Source organism: Crocodylus siamensis, chromosome 5 (assembly GCF_052110815.1).
Source record: "Crocodylus siamensis isolate JL-2025a chromosome 5, ASM5211081v1, whole genome shotgun sequence".
Lineage (NCBI taxonomy): Eukaryota > Metazoa > Chordata > Crocodylia > Crocodylidae > Crocodylus > Crocodylus siamensis.
The window spans coordinates 52,515,029-52,535,675 of NC_143399.1; the positions used below are offsets into that span (position 1 = coordinate 52,515,029).

General features: G+C 41.7%; 1 protein-coding gene across 3 annotated transcripts in view; it reads left to right on the top strand.

The window, feature by feature from the left end:
* The window catches only part of DHX9 (DExH-box helicase 9), a 48,351-nt gene that overhangs the window by 21,017 nt on the left and 6,687 nt on the right, over positions 1–20,647 (top strand). For all 3 annotated transcript variants that reach the window (XM_090048163.1, XM_090048164.1, XM_090048165.1), the window contains 14 exons: positions 3,667–3,744; positions 4,128–4,319; positions 5,636–5,777; positions 6,307–6,389; positions 7,427–7,583; positions 8,181–8,281; positions 10,099–10,312; positions 11,580–11,674; positions 11,849–11,922; positions 12,476–12,628; positions 14,003–14,163; positions 15,924–16,035; positions 19,213–19,374; positions 19,553–19,680. In XM_090048163.1, the coding sequence (XP_089904289.1) occupies positions 3,667–3,744; positions 4,128–4,319; positions 5,636–5,777; positions 6,307–6,389; positions 7,427–7,583; positions 8,181–8,281; positions 10,099–10,312; positions 11,580–11,674; positions 11,849–11,922; positions 12,476–12,628; positions 14,003–14,163; positions 15,924–16,035; positions 19,213–19,374; positions 19,553–19,680 (1,852 nt within the window). The remainder of the gene's footprint in view (positions 1–3,666; positions 3,745–4,127; positions 4,320–5,635; positions 5,778–6,306; positions 6,390–7,426; positions 7,584–8,180; positions 8,282–10,098; positions 10,313–11,579; positions 11,675–11,848; positions 11,923–12,475; positions 12,629–14,002; positions 14,164–15,923; positions 16,036–19,212; positions 19,375–19,552; positions 19,681–20,647) is intronic.

Below are 20,647 nucleotides of genomic sequence, written 5' to 3' on the forward strand. Positions count from 1 at the left end.
TTACTGTTTCTTGAAGAGCTGCTCTGTTTTTAGTAAATTTTCAGATGAAATCACCATTCCACCCTATCTAGTTTTACTACAGAGTTCGTGTCACTACTTTATTCTTTTCTTCCTGCTGCTTCTTAAAGGCTGCAGCTACAATATGAGAAGTTTTTACATGTTTTATAACTTTTTTTGCTGTTCTATAGATCTTTTGCAGAGGGTCCAACTTCATGATGTCATTAAGAAGCAAGTTTAGCCCATGGGATATATATCCTGTTGTACTAATACGTGACTATCCACTACTAGCCAACTGTCCATCAAGAATGAGAGGCAGGGCGTGCGGGTGGGGACAGAGGCCTGCATCTGGCTCCCCCTCCCCTTCCCCACTGCCATTTCTGGCCTGTGCTGGGCCCAGCACCCTCTGCCCCCCATGCCCTCCATTTTGGGTCCAGGCTGGGCCCAGTATGCCCTCCATACTGCCATTGTGGGGCTGGCACCGAGCCTGCCCTCCCCACCTTCCCTGCCATTTCAGGGCGGGGCAGGGCTGCTTCCCCCCACCTTCCATTTTGGGATCAAGCTGGGCCCAGCACACTTCCCCCACCTTCTCTGCTGCTGTTTCAGGGCTAGGCCCACTCGTTCCATCCCTTGCAACAACCTGGGACAGCTGCTCCCCTCACCGCTGGCTCCCTCCTTCCCCCTCCCCCCGCACCCTTCACCGCCTTGTCAGCCTGGGCCTGCTGCTCCCCGCCCCCTCCACCCCCCCATGTCAGGAGGGGGCAGCAAGGGAGAGAGAGAAGCAGGGGAGTGCTGGCCTCAGAGGCCCCCCCGCAGAGCGTCCAAAACCTTTCTCCCCCCCCCGCACTGCTGCCACCACCTCCAAGGAGCAGCTCTGCTGGCTTCTCCCCTCTTCCCCACCCCCCCAATTCTGTCCGTTCCATTGCTGCTGTCTCCAGAGAGCACGGCAGGGGGGGTGAGGCCAGCTGTGCTGGCTTGGCCCCCCCTACTCCACCCCTGTGTCCCCATCATCATGGCGGCAAACTGCCACCTCCCATGTGAATGCTGTATTCGCACTCTGATTGGCTGTTTCCATCAGCCAGTCAGAGTTTGAATAAAGCATTATGGACAGGTGGATAGACAGACTATGGCTTATGTAATATCAGTATGATCTCCCATGCTGCTTTCATGTTTCAACATTTTGGGGGAGTAAAGGGTAGCAATATATGAACACCTTGTCTTAAATATTTTATTCGTCGTTCTAAAAGAAAATATTTCATAAGAGGGTTTCTTTTCCAAAAATTTTCCATTTTTCCAATTTTTTGGAAAAAAACAAAAAAGTCCTTGGAAAAAACAGAAAAAATCAGGGTTTTTTCCCTAAATTCTTTGTTTTTTTCCTGGGCCTTCACATCTCTATGTATGCATCTGATTATGAATTGGAGCAACTCTCGTGATATATCAGTGGGAGCTGATAGAAAAAGTAGTAATAATTCTAGTGCCTTTTGAAGAATTTTAATACATGAATTGAGTTCATCCCTGGCTTCTGCTTCTGATGTCATCCCATCCATTGTGGCTTTAAAAGGCTTTTGAGGAAAGTTACATATTCAGACCATGGACTTAAAACTATGGAAGTTACTTTGCTGGAAGCCATGGAAACGCACTTTGCTGAAATTTGAATCAGAATTTCTACAGCATTGCAGTGCTGCTGGATTCAAGATACAAGGACGGTACTTTACCAACAACAGCAAAAAGCTGCTGGCTACACAATGTTTGTGACACACCTGGAAAAAAGGCAAGCCAACGGGAATGACATGGAACAGACAACCTGTCACAAAGAAATCAAAGGAAGCTGGTGACAGCACTACAAAACCGAGATCCCTGTGTTTGATGTATGATGAGATATTGGAGGGGAAAGTACCTGTGGAGTTAAAACAGATGGGGTAAACAGTAGTGTAACACTTCAGACACAAAGATATCTGAATGAGCCCACGCTTCCACAAAGTGCAGAAAAACTGAAATACTGGGAGAGCAACAAAAGCCAATTTCCCTCCCTCCCCACTTTGGCTGAAGCGGCATGGAAGTTTCTCTGTGCCTTCTGCAGCACTGTTGAGAGTGAACAGCTGTTGAGTGCAGCTTCAAATGTTGTGGATGGGAAGAGGAACTGACTGATGTATGAAAAAGCAGAAATGTTCCTTTTTGCCGAGGAAAAACTTCCACTTGCTATGCTGAAGTTGTGAGTAAGCAATGAGGAAGGCATAATAAATATGTCTTATTTTTTTTACTCTACCACTACTGTAATTTATTATTGTTGTTGTTGTTGTTATTATTATTGTTGTTATTATTATTATTACTATTATTACAATGGTTTCTACTACTAGAGAATGTTACCTCAACATTTTTTGTTAGTAATGTTTGCATCTTGATCTCCATTTCTTGCAGGTATATTTTGAAGCCAAAATGTTTATGATTATGCAATTTTTTCCAACCTTATTGGGGTGATTTTTGTAAAACAAATTGAGTATTGAATTTTATAACGGCCTGTCTGCCAAATGAATTGTTATGTGAGTGTATAAAGTTATACTGCAAACTAGAATTTTAAGAGTAAAGGTTTTAAAGTTAATATGCGTTTGTTTGTTTTTATTTTGCTACAAAATGTTTCTAGAAGCAGGGATGCAAACAATTATCCATCTACATGCCTGTGTAAAACAAAAAAAAATATGTTTATTTGTGTCAGTAGTTTAAAGTGCCTTGCATTATTACTAAATATTTCTTATTGGATCAATATCGGTCAATATGGTTAGTTAATAATTAACTATTGGTAGCAGCCAAGAACATTCTTATCAGTACATCAGTAAGGTTGTGAGTGACACTGATTTAGTTTACCTGTCATATAGAAAACTTCAGTTTGCAAATCTTGCTAGAGATGTGATTATCAGTTTCCTTTTTGCTCTAATTAAGTGATCCCTTGCTAGCAAAGCTGAGAAGTAAACTTTTGTTTTTGTTTTTTTTTCAAATGGATTACCAGCTTCAGTAACTGATCATTTTCTTCCTTCCCTTTTTATACAGAAGGATTCATCCCTGGGCTGTGCCTATGTATATTTATGTCAGTAGGCTGTTAGTTCCTCAAGACGTGTGTTGGATATACTGGGTGTAAGGGAGGCACCAGGAAAACGTACTCCTCATCTACTTGTGCTTTGCACTAATGTGTGCTGAAAAATGTTATGTAGCTGCTTTTCAGTGCTTACCTAGGGTCATTCTTGGACACGCTCATGCAAACAGAAGCATGTCGCTTTTCTATATGTGGCTTTGAGTCGCATGTGGTTTTGTTTTGTTTTTACAATAGCACTCCCTTATACTGTCCAACACAGGGACATACTTCTTGAGTACTACCATATGGAGTCTGTTTCTCATCCAAGAAGGGTGTGCAGTGTGTTTTGTCTCCTAGATCTCAGACAGTTCTTTTAGAAAAGCTGCTTTGGGATGGACCATTTAACTCCAACGTGCTGGCACAAGTGAATAAAGAAATTGTAGGATAGTTAAATTATGTTGCTCTTTTTGAGGAGCTAGATGGTGAAGATCTGGTTTCTTCTGGAATTATTGTATCACTATGGTTATTTGTATCTTAGAGTTGTCAGCAATTTGAATAACAATCTCTACAATGAGTCCATTACCCATGTGTTTACTTTCCAGGCTACCCCAGAGCAGATAAGCATGGACTTGAAAAATGCTTTTTTGTACCGTCTGGATCAGGATCAAGAATTACACAAGGTAAGAATTGTTGATTATTAGGTATGGTAATGGTCTTCTAGAAGGCTTTCTTGCTCTAAGTGGCTTTCCCCCACACACCTCTCCTCCCCCCCAAACCCAGAGATGTTACTCTTTTAGGGTATGATATACTCTTTTTGATGCAGTGTATTGTGGGTTTCAAGTAGAAATGGACAATAGGTGCTTGTGCAAGTGAATGCAGGAATGGTAATTTTAATATGTTTGGGTAAAAGTTGTTTCTTGTAGGTTTGTTGCATATATAAATCGTTTAAGGCATGCAGGCTACACGAAAGTACAGGTTGTGCAAAAATGAGGTTGAGACGAGTAGATATTGAGCAGATTGTTTGTATTATTGAAAATTGCTGGAAATGTGCTGTCGCTTTCAGATCTTAAAAGACCGGGAAACACTGCCTGTGAAGAAGTTTGAGAGAGAAATTCTGGATGCAATTTATCACAATTCTGTTGTCATCATTCGTGGTGCCACTGGTTGTGGCAAAACCACTCAAGTTCCCCAGTACATTTTGGATGATCACCTCAGAAATGACATAGGTGCAGAATGTAACATTGTAGTGACACAGGTGAGGAATATATGCGTTAAAACTACCTGGGTTCATGGTGGGAGATACAGCCTGTTAAGATATGCTAAAATTAGAACAGCACATTGAAGACTAGAGAAATTGATCTGTTACACATCTTGGAAAATGTTTGCTCTCTTGTCAACTGTAGATGTCAGGAGTACTCTTCTGCTATACATATGATAACGCAGTATTTGCTATGTGTGTATGTGAAGAGTGATTTGTGTTACAGTGGGTTTATGATACGGTTTCGTGAAAATTATGTGAAAAAAAACAAAACAGTATGCCATGCATTTGCATGTAAACTTGTTCTTTTGGATACACAGTAGTGGAATGCCCCAGTTGATAGATAAGCTGTGGGTAGGTGAGATGTATTGGCTGTGTGAAGGAGAGGGATTCAGTGCACCTAGAGAGGAGGGAAATGGCAACATGTAGAAACACACCCGGCCCATGTGATTTCCCTCCCCTACTCCCTTCTGAAACGGTTTGTTTGCATTTTGGATCTTATTTTTTCTGTTCTTTCTACTGTTTGGGTATTTGTACACATGTCTATGCTGCAGTACCAGGCACTTTTAAAAGCACCCAGCGCTGTGGCACATGCATTTGTATAAATGGCAAAATGTGTGTCACTGCTGGCAAAATAGCAGCAGTGCACTTTTGAACCAAAACACATCAAAGGTGTTTAGTTCAAAAGTGTACTGCCACCATTTTCTGTGCATTGACGTGCATTTCGCCATTTATATAAATGCATGCAACACAGCACTGGGCGTGTCAGCTTGCATGCTCCTCAGATTTGATTAACTGAGTCTGCTCCAATGCGCTGGATTTCTGGCATGTCAAAGCAGACAAAGGTGTATGTATAAATGCCCTTTGTTTTCTGCAGTAGTTGCAGTGTGAGGTTTGTCTATTAATTTCAGTTCAGTAAAAACTGTTAATGGTTTTTATTTAATTTGCTTGCGCTGCACAGCAGAATTTCCTTAAGTTATATACAGGCCTAGGGTAGAAGAAGGGTTTTGAGGTGTGTTGATAGAGCTGTAGAGGCTTCTAAAATTATGCATGGCACAAGCCCCTACTTTTGGTTCTCTATATTCATGAGTATTAAAATGATCTTTTTAAAAATCTCAATTTTTAGTTTTTTCACTCTTTAGCTTTTGTCCAAGAGCATTTCTGTCTACAGAAATGACTGCCCTGCAATGCTAAAGGCTAGGAGGGGTAGGTCATTGGGCACATTTAACTTTTCCAATGTAACCATTACATGCTTCTGTTGATAAATTTATACAAGTTTCATCCTCATTTGGAAAACATGTTTCACCCTGCAGCCCAGGAGGATCAGTGCAGTTTCTGTGGCAGAGCGTGTGTCTTTTGAGAGAGGAGAAGAACCTGGGCAAAGCTGCGGATACAGCGTACGATTTGAATCCGTGCTTCCCCGGCCCCATGCCAGTGTGATGTTCTGCACTGTAGGTCTGTTCGATATTGCTTTGTTGTTCAGATATGGGCGTTATTGAATAACGATATAGAGATCACAGCACTACCAGCAGACAGAAAAGAGTATCAAATCAATGGTTCTCTGAAAGAATCTGAATATGTACAGTCAGCTTTTGTTTGGTCTGTATAGCTTGTTAGCGAACTTTCTATTATGGGAATTAAAATGTGCCAGTTTAGTTTGGTCATGATGAGGCTCATTGAAAATAGCAAATGAATGATGAATACAACTTGGATATCATAGCAATAGCATTACTTCTAGGTGAAATGGGGGGTTTTCACTTCTACCTGGAGAAGAGGGACAAGGAAGTGATGAGGGCTGTCTCCTAATTATAATGTTTATGCTCCCTGCGCATGACAGAAATGAAAGCATGGGATTTATGGGGTTGCAAAATGTGCCCTTTGTGTATTGGCATTAAACGCATGTTGCCATTACTTCAAATAGTTATAATAAAACTTAGTTAAGTACCATCCAACTTTGCTTCTGACTGTTACCCTTTCTATTAAGGTGTCCTCCTGAGAAAGCTGGAGGCTGGGATCCGTGGAATTAGCCATGTTATTGTGGATGAGATCCATGAGAGAGACATTAATGTGAGTTGCTAAGCTGGAGCTTTGCTTGCCTGCTACCCCAGTCAGTGTTATTGTGCTTATTTACTGCTTTGTGTTCTTGTGTTTTAGTATGTGAAAGGGAATTGTACATTGTACTAACTGCATAGATCAGGGTCTGGTATCTTATTCTCTAACAATGTCTTTAGAAATATTTCTCCTAGCATGGGTCTTTCATCAGAAGAATAGAGCTTTAAGAGCTCTTCCAGTGCTACTTCATTTATTAGGTTTTTGAAGATCCTCTTTAGCAAAGAGAGCAACACAGTACAAGTATATAAAGTGATTGTATACCATTGATAGGGATTAAAGTTCAGGTGGAGAAAGAGTATGAAAATCCAGGTCAACCTTGGAATTTTTGTTTTTCAAGTCCTGAACTACAGTTCTTGCTAAATAGCAGGTGAACCAAAGTTAGAGCTTCTTGAACTTTGCTTTTGAAACCTAGGTAAGAAGTATTTTTCTCTAACAAGCTGACCACTGTTTGGAGATTGTGTAGGATTTGGAGAATTTTAGACTAATTTCTTTCAAATAAAAAAAGACGGTTATTTCTTTAGGTGAATGCACATGTTATCATTTTTAATCATTTGGTTTGCCTTATATAGCTTGTCTGTATTTCAGTATTACATTTGTTATTAAACTTTACTTACATTAAATAAACTAATAGATTTTTGGTGGTTGGCTCTTTGAACCTTCCTTGATTCCCAAAAATTCCTGTAGGCGTTTACAAGCTGCATACTAAAGGATAGCAGCAAAAGATTATTGAGTGCTATTGTGGGCTTGTTCACATGGATGTCAAAACTCTCTTAAGGAATATGGGAATCCAGAAATGGCTAGGGAGTATAATTCCCCAACCCTACTAATTTATTTTTTGAAGCTACGGGAAGTTTCTCTGGATGGTATATGACATAACTGTTTCTCTCATTGATTGTGCAGGTTTCTAACCTTTTCTGGTCACCCTGGAAGATGTGATTTCTCTAAGAAACTTCGTGTTCTTGCGTTAATACTCTTATTTTCTTTCTATACAGACTGACTTCCTCCTGGTCGTGCTGAGGGATGTAGTTCAGGCATATCCTGAAATCAGAGTCATCCTCATGTCTGCCACCATTGATACCAGCATGTTCTGTGAATACTTCTTTAAGTGTCCTATCATTGAGGTCTTTGGCAGAACATATCCAGTTCAAGGTAAACCACTGGTTGAGCATGTATGTCAGTAGTTATTCTAGTTTCTTTGTGAATATTATGCAGTCTAGAGGGGATAAAAGAATAGTTGGGTGAAATGGCATCTCTTACTGAGATGAAGTCATGCTCTTTTTGGCAAGGAAGAGGGACAGTCCTAACAAAAAATTCTGGTGTATTCTTTCTGTTGGTCCCTTGGCAGGCTAAACTGTTGTAGAATGGTTCAAAACAGGTTGCTTTTACATAATGCAGATACTCACTGACTTGGAAGTTGCTTTAAATGAATCGGTATAGAACTGTGTGTGAAGAATTTGAATGAGCCTGTAAGTCTGAGATGAGGTACATCAGTTGAACAAGTCTGGGAAAGACTGGAAGGCTACTGCTTATACTTAACATGTTCTGTGGATAAATAAAAGGCTAAAGTTTCCAACTCTGCTAGACAGGCATTTCTCACCAATACTCATTGCAGACTGAGGTAGAAACCTTCTCTTTTTTATCAGTGTTATCTCTTGGAAGGGGTGCTGAGGGGCTGTGGTAGAATGATGCATTCCTTTAATATCACCATATGTAACAGTCATGTGTACTGATGGTCTGTTTTTGCAGAGTATTTTCTGGAGGATTGTATTCAGATGACTCAGTTTATTCCTCCATCAAAGGATAAGAAGAAGAAGGACAAGGATGAAGAAGGTGGTGAAGAAGATGATGTACGATGGACTTGCTTACATGAGTATACTATACAAACACTAGATGTAACAAGTACTAGCGTAATGCATGCAGAGCCATATTTTCTCACTTGTATAGCACTCTGGCATTCTGACTGATAGTGGAGAGATCATTACAAATGATGGATCATTTTAATAAGGACTAATGGGTGACTAGTAATAACTAGCAAGCGTTTATTCGCAATATTAACAAGAGGCGCAGGCAGAATGACTAAGTATCAAAAGAACAGAATAGATCCTACATTGTTCAGTAGAACATTGCTACTTGAAAACATTTTTTTCTGCAACTTTGCCAGTTATCCTTCATAGTTTCATTGTTGTTGATGTAGAAATGGAACTGAAAATATGTTGTGTATGCTTGTGTAATTGCTATATACTTACAGTTATTTTATGAGGTTCTAGTTCTAAGTTAAAAAAAACCGAAAACTTAAGACCTGTATTGCAGAAGGAATGGATATAGTGTGAGCTCAGCAGGTGAAAAGCCTTCAACGAAATTATAGGTTCCTGTTTTCCTTCTGTTGCAGTTTATACTGCCTGTACTTACCTGCATCAAGAATCTGTATTCATTTTGCTGCTTCAGGAGCTGGTAGTCTCTTGAAACAAACAGTATACACAAACCTAGACTTAAGTCAGCTTAAACAGTTCTCCCTAATGTTTTTTCATTGCAAATAGATGTTAAGAGCTCTATAGCTAAGAGATTAAAGGGAGGGGGGGACTCTCTTCTGTTCTGTTTAGCATGTTTCCTTGTGCATTAGAGATTTCTGTAGTTTTTATGTAACGGGTGTCTAGATTTGACTTATATTGTTGTGATGTGGAAATAAGCAACCATGTAGATGTAGGAACATGTAATTGTGAAATCACAAAATCCTCAGTGGCTTTTAGAGACAAGCTAAAGAACTTCAGATTCTACACCTAACAAGATTTCAGGTTGACTTCTTTCCCTGCATACACAAGATACAAGTAATTTGGGATTTTAATATGTAATCGGGGACAGAACCAGGAGGATACACTTGCACCCTCCTTTGATTCCTATTCCACCTGAAGTTTGAAACCAACTGCCTGGCGGTGGCAGCAGCATTTCTAGTTAGGCAGTGCTGGGGGAGTCGATTGAATTCTTGGTTTGTTGTAATCTGCCTGATCCTTTCCAGAGTCTTCCTTTTCATGGTCTTGATGTTCCACTAATCAAGCTATCCTTTGTTCAGCAGCTGCTTGTTAGCTGCTCTTGAAGCTCCTGTTTCACAGCCCTGCAGATTGTTTCCAGTTCATTCCAATGAAGCTATATTAGTTTTGGCTTCAGTCTTAAACTGAATACAGCCCTAGGCCCCTAGTGTATTAGAGAAGCTTCTAGTTTATTTTTAACTGGAGAAAATACAGGATTTTTTTATGTGATGATACACCTCATCATCTGTATCCCCCTTTTCAGCATCCTGGATCTACCTATGTATGTAATTGATATTTTTAAAGAGACATATTTTTCTTTCTCTTACAGTAGTAACTACCCTTGTCCTTCTTATTAAGGCTCAATTTTTTTAAGAGTTTTTTCTGTTCCTAAATTATAATTTAGTTTGCTTAGAGTTTTATTCTTGCAATAGAATGTACTGTATAGAAAAAGGCTTGGGAAATGAGACCAGGCTACCTCCATAACAAGGGCTGTTATATATGAGTGAGCATGGGACAGTTTCGTTGTTAGTCAGTTCAGTTCTGTTCATTTGTTTGCCTGAGTTACCACTGATCCCCAAAGTGTGAGTATTATCAAATAAACAATGTGTGACTTTTTTTTTTTTTTCAAACCCTTGCAGGCCAACTGCAACCTTCTCTGCAGTGATGAATATGGACCAGAAACAAAACGCTCCATGGCTCAGTTGAATGAGAAGGAAACTCCCTTTGAACTCATTGAGGCCCTGCTTAAGTACATTGAGACCCTGAATGTTCCAGGAGCTGTGCTTGTCTTCTTGCCTGGCTGGAACCTGATCTATACCATGCAAAAGCATCTGGAAATGAATCCTCATTTTGGTGAAGAAAACTGTTTTATTCTGCTTATTTTTCTTGTTAAGTACTTATGGCACGTGTAAATTTGAGGCTACTGGCAAATGTTAAGGCAATTGGAGTTTGAGGAATTATGTCCCCTCCCCAAAATTGTGTAACCTGCAATAACAAATATATGTGGCTGATTATGCCATTTTCTGGATGAGGCATAAAACTCCCCAGATCCCAATTATGTGATTGCCTGTGAATGAGCTGCAGAGCAAAGCAGTTTGAAGCCACACATACAGCTGAGGACTGGGGGCTCATAACTTGTACCCCTGCTTTTCAGAAGTGCCTGGTGCCCTGTCAGGCTTACATCACTCTGCCCCTTTAAAAGAACAGGTATGTGATGTGAGCAGGGTGCCCATGGAAGCAGCAGCTGGGGATCAGGGAGCTCACTCTCCAATTGCCATTTCCACATGCAGCAGTTGCCACTTCTCTTAAAGCGGCATATAGCTGGGATTTCTAAGGGTGCCTGTACGTGAGTGTAGAGGCAATTACCACGCTCCGGCAGCCTCCCGCATCTTGTGTATTAGTGTCCTTGCATGTCAAAATTGCAGCGGGAGTGCTTGTACTAAAGCTTTAATTCAAGCACCTGTGCCACCATTTTGAAGTGTGGGGAGGCTGATGCATGAGAGAATGAAGTGGTTTAATTAGAGCAGCTCTCTGAGCTAGTCTTATTTAAAGTGCTGTCCCCCACCCCACCCCTTCCATCCCCAGAGCACATGTAAAAGTGCCCTAAGTTTCCCAGGCTCCATGAGCCTAACATCACTGAGAGGCTCCTTGATCTTTAGTTCATGGTGCCAGTGCCTCACCTACCTCTGGGGATCAGGTGGGGCAAGGGGAGCAGGTAAAAATGCGATCAGGAAGGAGATAAATGTGTTCCAGACTCTGGGGCTGACCCATGCCCAATCCCAATGCTTATCTGAGCATCAGAGTCTGGGCAGGACAAGACATGCAACATGTTCCATTTAAAGTGTGAAGCAAACCAGACAGAAAGATGTTCTGTCATTATGTGGAACATCTTTGTGACTCATTTGCTACATTGTCATGCCATAAATTGGCTTGAATGTAGCATGTTACAGTTAAAGGTGTTAATCATGTCATAAGTGAGCCATAAATGTAATGTCTGCGGGGGGGGGCTGAGATCTGGAGTATGGAGGGCCTGGTCATATGAAGCAATGGGAGGATAAGGAGGAGTTAAACTTGGATGTATGCTTTTCCAGTTATGGCTAACCTTCTTGTACTCTTTTAGGAAGCCATCGGTACAGGGTTCTGCCATTGCATTCACAAATTCCTCGAGAGGAACAGCGTAAAGTGTTTGATCCAGTGCCTCCTGGAGTGACCAAGGTAAAATTACCCTCTGCTTGCAAAGCAGGGCAGTCACAGTATCTTATACTTTTGGGAAGTGCATTTAATGCTGATGTTTGTGCATATAAGCTGATGTATATTATCATGCAGGTTATCCTAGCCCCCCTGTAACTAACTATAAACGTATCCCAATAAGTACTTCTGTTTCCACAGGTTATTTTATCCACCAACATTGCTGAGACTAGCATTACCATCAATGATGTTGTCTATGTTATAGATTCATGCAAGTAAGTTCCATGTTCAGCTCTCTGCTTTATATAACACATCTGGAGTACAAAGTACATTTTGTGAACATGCAGTACTGCCTTTTGTTCTTGGAGCCTATCCCCTTGCTTGAATTTGGGTACCTCATCTCAATTTTTATAACAGTTGAAAGCTCTTAAAAACATATTGGAGCTCAATAAGCTGTCCTTTGTCAATCAAAAACCATGGTGGTGGTGTTCATGTGGGTGTTAGTGAGTTTCCTGCACACTGGAAACTTCCATTTGGAAGAGAGCATTACAAGCACTTGTATAGCTGATGGAAAATATTAAGTGTGTTAGTTTAATTTATTCTGACTTGCTGCATGTAAACACAGTACGTTATGAATAAATCCCTAATTGCATGAGAGATCTAATCTTCTGAGAGAAGATCTTAGCAAATGGGGTTTCTGTTGTAGTTGGGGCACCAGCTTTTTAAGGACAGCTAACATTGAAGTGTTGTATTAAATGATACAGTACAGAACTGCTTTGACAGTACTTGAGATATGCAATATTTGAATTTCCATTGTTTCTGTTACAGACAGAAGGTGAAACTGTTCACTGCTCACAACAACATGACAAACTACGCCACAGTCTGGGCATCAAAAACCAACCTGGAGCAACGGAAAGGGCGAGCAGGCCGTGTGCGGGCTGGATTCTGCTTCCATTTGTGTAGCAGAGCTCGCTTTGAAAGGTGAGCCTATGCTGCTTCTGGAACATGGATATCTTAGAGCACTTCAGAAACCATTAAACTGTTTCTTCAAACCAGACTGGGAAAGCAGATTAACCTAAACTTGCAGAGATAAAAGATTGCCATGAAATTCTGTATTTCCTCATCCACAGAGTTCAGTGTAGAAGTCATGGGTCTTTTCTATTTTTAACTCAAAAATCACACAATTCCATTGTGTCATGATATTCAAGGAAAGAGTTAAAAGTATGACTTCAGGATCATCCCCTGCTCCCCTTCACAGAATGTGGCCTGTCAGCTTAATATAACTCTTTCTCTTAAGTCATGCCATGCTTCACTCACTGGAAAACTGCCGGGGATCCAGGGAGCAGAGGAACTTAGGAAGGGATTGGATAAGATGCATAGATCCTAATAGTCAAAAAGCTGCTGTAGTGATATGCCAGACCCTTCTTTCTGTCCCATGGAAGAGATGATGGTGAGGATCAGCAGAAAAGAGACAGATGTTCCATTTTGCCCTGCTCCCTGGCGAAAAGCTTTGAACATCTCAGTACTGCCAGGCTCTCTTCTTCCTAGCTGCACCTGCTGACACCTCTAAGCAGCTGTAACTTTGACTTGTTCAGTCTACCACAGTCTTCTTTAATGACAAAAGCCAGAAAACCCGCACTGTCAGCTGCAGGGGGCTACACAGCTGTTGGATTCCATATTCCACCCCTATTCAACAAAGCACCCATTCCTCGAGGAAGCAGCTACAGTGGAGTTATGGTTGTTTAACAGAAAAACCCTGTAGATTCACAGGTGTCTAGAAGAGGAAAGAGTTTGCACTGGGAAAGCATGGATGTTACTATGCTCATTTTGGAGTGTTGGTTCCATTAGATGCTAACCATTTAAAAGATGCCCATTTCTAGAGTTTGTCTCAACTGGAAGGGGCGCTTCACCAAGCATAAGAGCTTCTCTTTGCTTCTAGAAACATGTATGGGCATTTGCCAACAAGAGCATTTGTCTTTTTGAGTAGGAACCAGCAAGTTGAGTTGGGTGGTGACAGAAGTTATGGACATGAAGTAGACAGCATGCTGCCAGCTTCTTTGCTAATATATAGAGACAGGTTGGAAGGAGTTGACCTGTCCTGAAGAATGACACTTAGCAGTTGGTTGTGGGTGGGGCAAGAAGGTGCAAGAGATGGGAAGTATTGAAGAGAAGTACTTTTTAAAATAGTCAGTTCTGGTCTTGGGAACATACTGATGGTGGCTTGATCAGGTGACTGACAGAGCATACTCATGGAAAGAGGTGGGTTGCACTTGATAGGGTGATCTTTGGGAGCGGTTGGGCTATGAATATGTTCAGAACTGTGATGCTTTGTTCTCTCCACCTTTTTGCTTCCAGACTTGAAACTCATATGACACCTGAGATGTTTCGAACACCACTGCATGAAATTGCTTTGAGTATCAAACTGCTAAGGCTGGGAGGAATTGGTCAGTTCTTGGCCAAAGCAATTGAACCACCACCTTTAGATGCAGTGATTGAAGCAGAGCACACCCTCAGAGGTACCTCCGGCAGTGGTGCACAAGGATTTTTGTATAGGCAGACTTGTCATGTGTATACAATTTGGGGTGTCAGGGTCTTCTGCATATCTAGATCCTGTATCCTTGGGCAGAAGACCTCTGTCTGGTGATGCCCTTAGTTCTGGAATGCATTGTGTGGGTAAGAGTGGGCTTTTGTAACTAAAGAAATACTCAGATTCCTAAATTGCATGTCATGACTTTGAAAAATTCAGATTCAAGCTTCAGGCTTACTTTTTTGTTTTTACTTTGCCATTGATTTAAACTAGCAGTATAACACTGCTATATATGAGGGGGAAAAATATAGGGCGTTAAAACCTTTAGGAGGCTGGTACTAAATAAAGACATAACATGGACTCGTGGCTTTACAGTTATTTTGCATATATGTAGTTCTTTCTATCCCAGGATCTCAGTAGTCACTTCAAACATTAATAGCTTGACCTCTGTGTCTCAATTTCCTGTTCGTCAAGCTGTTGTGAGGCTAGGTACCTTGCCTCAGGCCATACAGATAGTCTGTGATAGACTTGGGAAAGGAATCCTGGTTCCTTTTCCCTTGGATGTCTCAGACCAGTTTCTTTAAGGACCCAGCAGGGTCTAAACAAATTATTTGAATTGATGGCTTGTTTGATAATACGTGAAAGATGTTTTGTCAGCCTGACGGAGGGTATTTACACCCAAAAGCTTCCTAAGAAGAATTTTTCCAACTATTTGAGTTGGTATAATAAAAGATACCAGATTTACCCAAAGAACCTTTTAGGGTACTTGTGTAATGCAGTTAAGTTAAGATGCCTTCCCAATGCCATTCTAAGACTTTTTAAATTCATTCTTATTTTTCTAAAGTTGTGACAGTTATTCAGTTAGAGGCGGTGTTGAAATCCATACAAAGGAGCAAAAATAAATATATTTATACTTAATTGTGGGACTTGATGACTTAATGGGGACTGTGAAAAGCTAGTGCTTTTATAGGCTGCTTATGAAAGCATGGAAATGTTGGGGTGAACGCTTTCATCTTTAGAAATGTCAGAATTGGTGTTTTTGTCTGGTATTGTTGGAAGACCTGTGGAAAGTCTCAGAGCAAGGGATGTTGAATATCTATAAAAATCCTTTCTTCAAAATATAAACTAAGCATTTGAGCTCACTGGGTGTTAACCAAAACTATTTAATGTTCTTCCTCCATTGTTTCGGTTTCTAGTCTTTTCACTCTCACAATGTTGTTCATTGGTTCTTAACCTAGAGACTTTATAGTAAGCAAGACCAAAATTTATGCCCTTCTCCCTCAACCTCCAAAATTTTCATGCCATCTTTATACCATATGGACACACAGAAAGAATGCATAAGTTTCTGCTTTGTGGGTCAGCTCTAACCTTTAAGTATAATAGTGGTATAATTCATAGGTTTTATCCTAATGCAGTTCAATAAATGTTATGATTGAATAGTTTAGCTAGTCAGCAAAACCATAAGCTTCCCAGGTCAGTAAAGCAAATAGTAAATAATTGGAGCTTACTTGATTTTATTAGTGACAGTTTGCTGAGGATTGGTTCAGCTGGGACAAAGCATCTTAAAAAAATATATATTTTGCCCTTGTGTAACCAGTATTGAAAAACCAATTGCTTTTAAGCTGTGGCATAAGAATGAAGATGAGGTCTATCACAGGTAAAACATTTCCATCTCTTACCTAGTTAGTAATTGGCTGGACTGTGTAATTGCCGGAACTGTTTTGCTGACAGAGAAGTCTTTTGTTTCAGAGCTGGATGCCCTGGATTCCAATGATGAGTTGACACCTCTTGGAAGAATCCTGGCAAGACTCCCAATTGAACCTCGTCTTGGCAAAATGATGATAATGGGCTGCATTTTCTAGTAAGTTTATCAGTCCCAATGGTGGGTTCTTTGTTATTTCCCTAGGTTTCTGAATCTTTATGCATGTACTGTACAGAAAAAGCATGTATCCAGAAAGGCCGTGAATGTCATTGTGAGGGATAGAAAAACGAATGAACTAATAAATCCATCAGTGAAATAGTATTGCTGAGTATGGGAAGCCAGATATTATATAATGAAGAGGAAATACCTAGTTGCAACCAGGGATGAATAATTATGAAGTGAGGGAATGGGACTTCGAATATTAGTAAGAAAGGGGTGAGCCATAGATGGGGAGATGTGGACAGTTAGTATTTAGGACAGACTAAAAGAACCCTGAGTCTGAACATCACACAGAAGGAGATAGACGTTGTGTTTAATCATGTCAGTCCAGGGGTTCAAGGCTTATCCCAAAGGTATTGAATAGTACTGTTAGTGGATGAAGAGAGGAAGAGACGGTGCTTGTTGTGAACACTCACGCTGTAAATTTCTAATAACTAGAATTTAAAGTACCATATTTATTTGAATAACTAGCAAAATGCCTGTCATGAATGACTAGGGGGCGCGGAGTGGGGATGGAGATTCACATCTGTCCTGCACCCTCCCCCTGCTGCTCTGGGTCTATCCTTGCTCTTCCCTCCCTGCCCCTCTCCTGCTGGCATTCTGAGTCGTGCCCCGTTCCCACTCACCCCGCAGCTGGCAGTCATTCCCCATGGGGGGGCAGAGGGAGTGGAGGCATGGCTACAGAGTGCTGCGTGGGGGGCGCACCCCGCCTTGCAGCCATGTGCTGGGCCCTACACACCCCCATGCCAGCTCCCCACATGCCCCATGCCACACCCCTCCATGCCTCCGGGCTGCAGCTGGTGGGTGATCCCCATGCAGGGGGTGGGGGGGAGGGTGGGGGTGTAGCCATGGGGTGCTGCGTGGGAGGTGTGCACCATCCCACGGCTACGTGCTGCACACCCCACTCCCTGCACAGCACCCTCCAGCCACATGCCCTGCTTCCCATGCCATGCCCCCACACAGCCATGTGCCATGCCATCCCGCAGGGCCACAAACCACGCACCCCTCCCCTTGCTTCCCTTCCCCCCGTGCAGCAGATCACACCCTGGCCCCCTCTGTCTGTCTGTCTATCTGTCTGTAAGGCTCTGGGCGCTGCATATGCAGTGGGCCCAGAGCATTACAGACAGACGCACACAGTGGAAGTGCTATGGCTTTTATTGTATTAAAATAGATGAGGTGTTCTTTCCCCCCCAGTCAGAGCAGGGAAACCAGCCCCCCATCTTACATTCACATGCATGGAAACTGTGTCAAATACATCGCCTGTCTTTGAACTGCTGCTAAAAGCAGCATGTGCTCAGTAATTAAGTTGATTAAATGCAGCCAACATTGAGAGTGACTATAAAACACTTCAAAAAACAAATAAATTTGTGTCTCAGGTCAAGTGGGCCAAATAAGATTTTAATTCTATCAACTGAGCAAAACTCAACCATGCAAGCCTGTAACGTGTATAGGTACAGTCCACCTGGAAAAGATATTTAGGATTTCCCACTGAGCACAGTCCCCCTCAGTGCCAACTCTTTTTCAGTTCACAGTGGGCCACTACATTGCATGCACTTAGACTTCCTCTTTACTCTGATAACCGGGCAGTTTTTTCACCAGCCTTAGATACCTGGCAAATATCACCAAATGGGCCCCCAAACAGTGTACCCAAAATCTATCGGCCCCTCTCAGCCTGTCACATGAAAGTGGGGCCCTGCCCTCTATGAGCTGAAGCCAGACCAATTTGCCCTGTATTTCATCTCCATATTGATTTTGAAGGCTCCCCAGACTCATGACAAGAACACCCGGTTCCAGTCACAAGTTGGGGGCTAGCTAGCACACGGCTTCTTTGTGGGGAGTATCTGGCCTACACACATATGCTGAGCTATGGGGTTATCATGGCTTAAAATACTGTTGACTCCGGTGGGGCCCAGCCCAATGAAGTATATGGTAAATCATGAGCCTTTTGGTTTTGGACTAATATCATGTGTCATTTATACCAGGGCAGGCGATTATTTCAGGCGAAGGGCCACTTACTGAGTTTTGGCAAGCCATTGAGGGCCACATGACAGGCAGCTTAGGGGCAGATAAATATCAATTTTCTAAATTTTTTAGGGGCCCCGCGGGCCAGGTAGAATGGCCTGGTAGGCCGCATTTTACCCAGCCTTGGTTTATACCATGACCACTAAGGCACTTTTCTTACTTGCTGGGGATAACTGCTTTTCTGGCACAGGGTAGTACCTAAGCAGAGGTAATGTATAGTTAACCCCCCACTTTCATTTCTAGTGGGAAGATCTTGGCTTTATACCCACTTTATGGAAGTGTGAGATTCCTTCCTAGTTTGCTCCTGCAGCCATATGGCTGGGGGCAAGCAAAACTTGAGGGTGTCTGAACCCCAAGCTTCTGGGCTTGGGCGTGCACGTAGGACACCCGCCAAATGATTTGGAAGCATCTGAAGCCCCAGGTGGAGGTGGAGGATATTTGCCAGTAGCAGGGCCTCTTATGGTTCTTGAATGACTCACAAATTTGGAATTGATTTAGCTGATTTGGCTTGGAACACAAAAACATTTCCTTAAAATTAAAAAAAGTTTGTATTTTCTTTAACTAGGTGCTTAAGTGCTACTTAGAAATGTGTTTATAGAGTAACTGTCTTAAAACTTGCAGCAGTTTCAAAAGTAAAATGAATCATTTCTACATAAGCTAAGTTTATGGGTACTATATGCAAATTGCAGTAGCCATGTTTATTTCCAGGTCATTTTTTCCAAATTTGTTCCTTACTTCCATGTAGTCAGGGAGAGCAAGGTCTGACTAATTGGGGGAAAAAGGCTACAGGGGAAGGTGGGAAGATGGGGTAGAGGGCACAGGGGAGGTTGACAAATTCAAGCCAAACCTCCAGTAATTAGATCTGTACCTGAAAAACTATCAAACATATACATTTTCCATATATCGAATAAAGTTACTGGGGATTGTTTTATAATCCAGTAAATACAGTAATTAACATGCTACTTCAGTGGAGTGCTGAGAAATGAGATGAGCGCTAAGGTACTGGGGTCTCTGGGCAGGAAGGTTTTATTCATGTCAGGAGGTCTAACAGGTTGGACAGCCCTGTCAAAATTGCTTCTGTGGTTTCTGTTTCAGTGTTGGGGATGCTGTTTGTACCATCTCTGCTGCCACCTGCTTCCCCGAGCCTTTCATCAATGAGGGTAAACGGCTGGGTTACGTGCACAGGAACTTTGCTGGAAATAGGTTTTCAGATCATGTGGCCCTACTTTCAGTCTTCCAGGCTTGGGATGATGCAAGGTTCGTTAATTGTTGGTTTAGTGCAGAATTTAATGGAAGATTATGGTTAAAGTGGGGCAAATAACCATAGAACCTGACCAAGCGACCAAATGGCTGGGATGGCCAAGACATAATATTTGTCCTATTCCTGATGTGAGCGTCTCAAGTCCAGCTTGGTCTGTTTTTGTTTCATTCCTAGAATGGGCGGTGAAGAGGCAGAAATAAGATTCTGTGAACACAAACGACTCAACATGGCTACACTTCGCATGACTTGGGAAGCCAAAATTCAGCTCAAAGATATTCTCATTAATTCTGGCTTCCCAGAAGGTAATACTACATGAAAGTAGTCATTCCCTATTGTCCTCTTTCATTCTGAAAGCTGAGTGGGTTTTAAACTGTTCATTTGCCAGTCATTGTGCTGTGATCTAGCATAACATGCATATACATAGTAGTGTTTGCCACTGTTAAAGTGATTTTCATGTGGGTCTGTCCAGATGTATTTTGTGCTCTCTTAGCAATTACAATTAAGGATCTATGAGTGTAGTGAAGAAATGGAGGTAAATTCTTATGTGCTTCAAATTCACATTTCCTTCTGGATTAGAAGATCGAGATTGTCACCTGCAGAGTTGCTCACAACTCTTGCATTATGGTAAGGAAGTCAGTCACTTGGGACACTCCATCCCCCCCCCCAGGATCAGAACAGAGATACAGGGCTGGAAAGCCATTCTTGGCAAGTGCAGCAGGAGGGGTGCATAGTGATAATCTATTTTTATGATGAAAGGTGTTTTGATGATAAGGGTTTTTCAGCATTTTCTTGAAGGTGACCAGGTTCTGAATTCGTTTAACTTCCTCTGGAAATGTGTTCCATGTTAAAAGGTCCAGACGGATTTGATATCTTAATACTCTGCTTAATAATACTTAATAGTTGCCCTCCCTTTGCTCTCAAGGTTAAGTACTGCAGTAATCTTAAATTTTATTAATAGGTTGGCTAGTCCAGAAGCACGTTAGTAACATTTACCCTGCCTCTCTAGGAGATCACATCTCCAAAACGAAAGTTGGATAAGGCTGATGCAGCAACTGCCAAACAAGCCTGTGACTCCTTGGTTTTTTTTAAAAACTGGGAGAGAAGGGAAATGACTCTTTTTAATTTGATTTTATTTTCAGTTCTCGTGAATCATGTTACTCTTGAATCATGGAAAATGTGTTTCATGTATTGACGGCAAATACATTTTTTGTGAAACAGCAGTAAATGTTATCATCTTCTGAGTGCAGAAGACTTGAGAACAGATGTCTG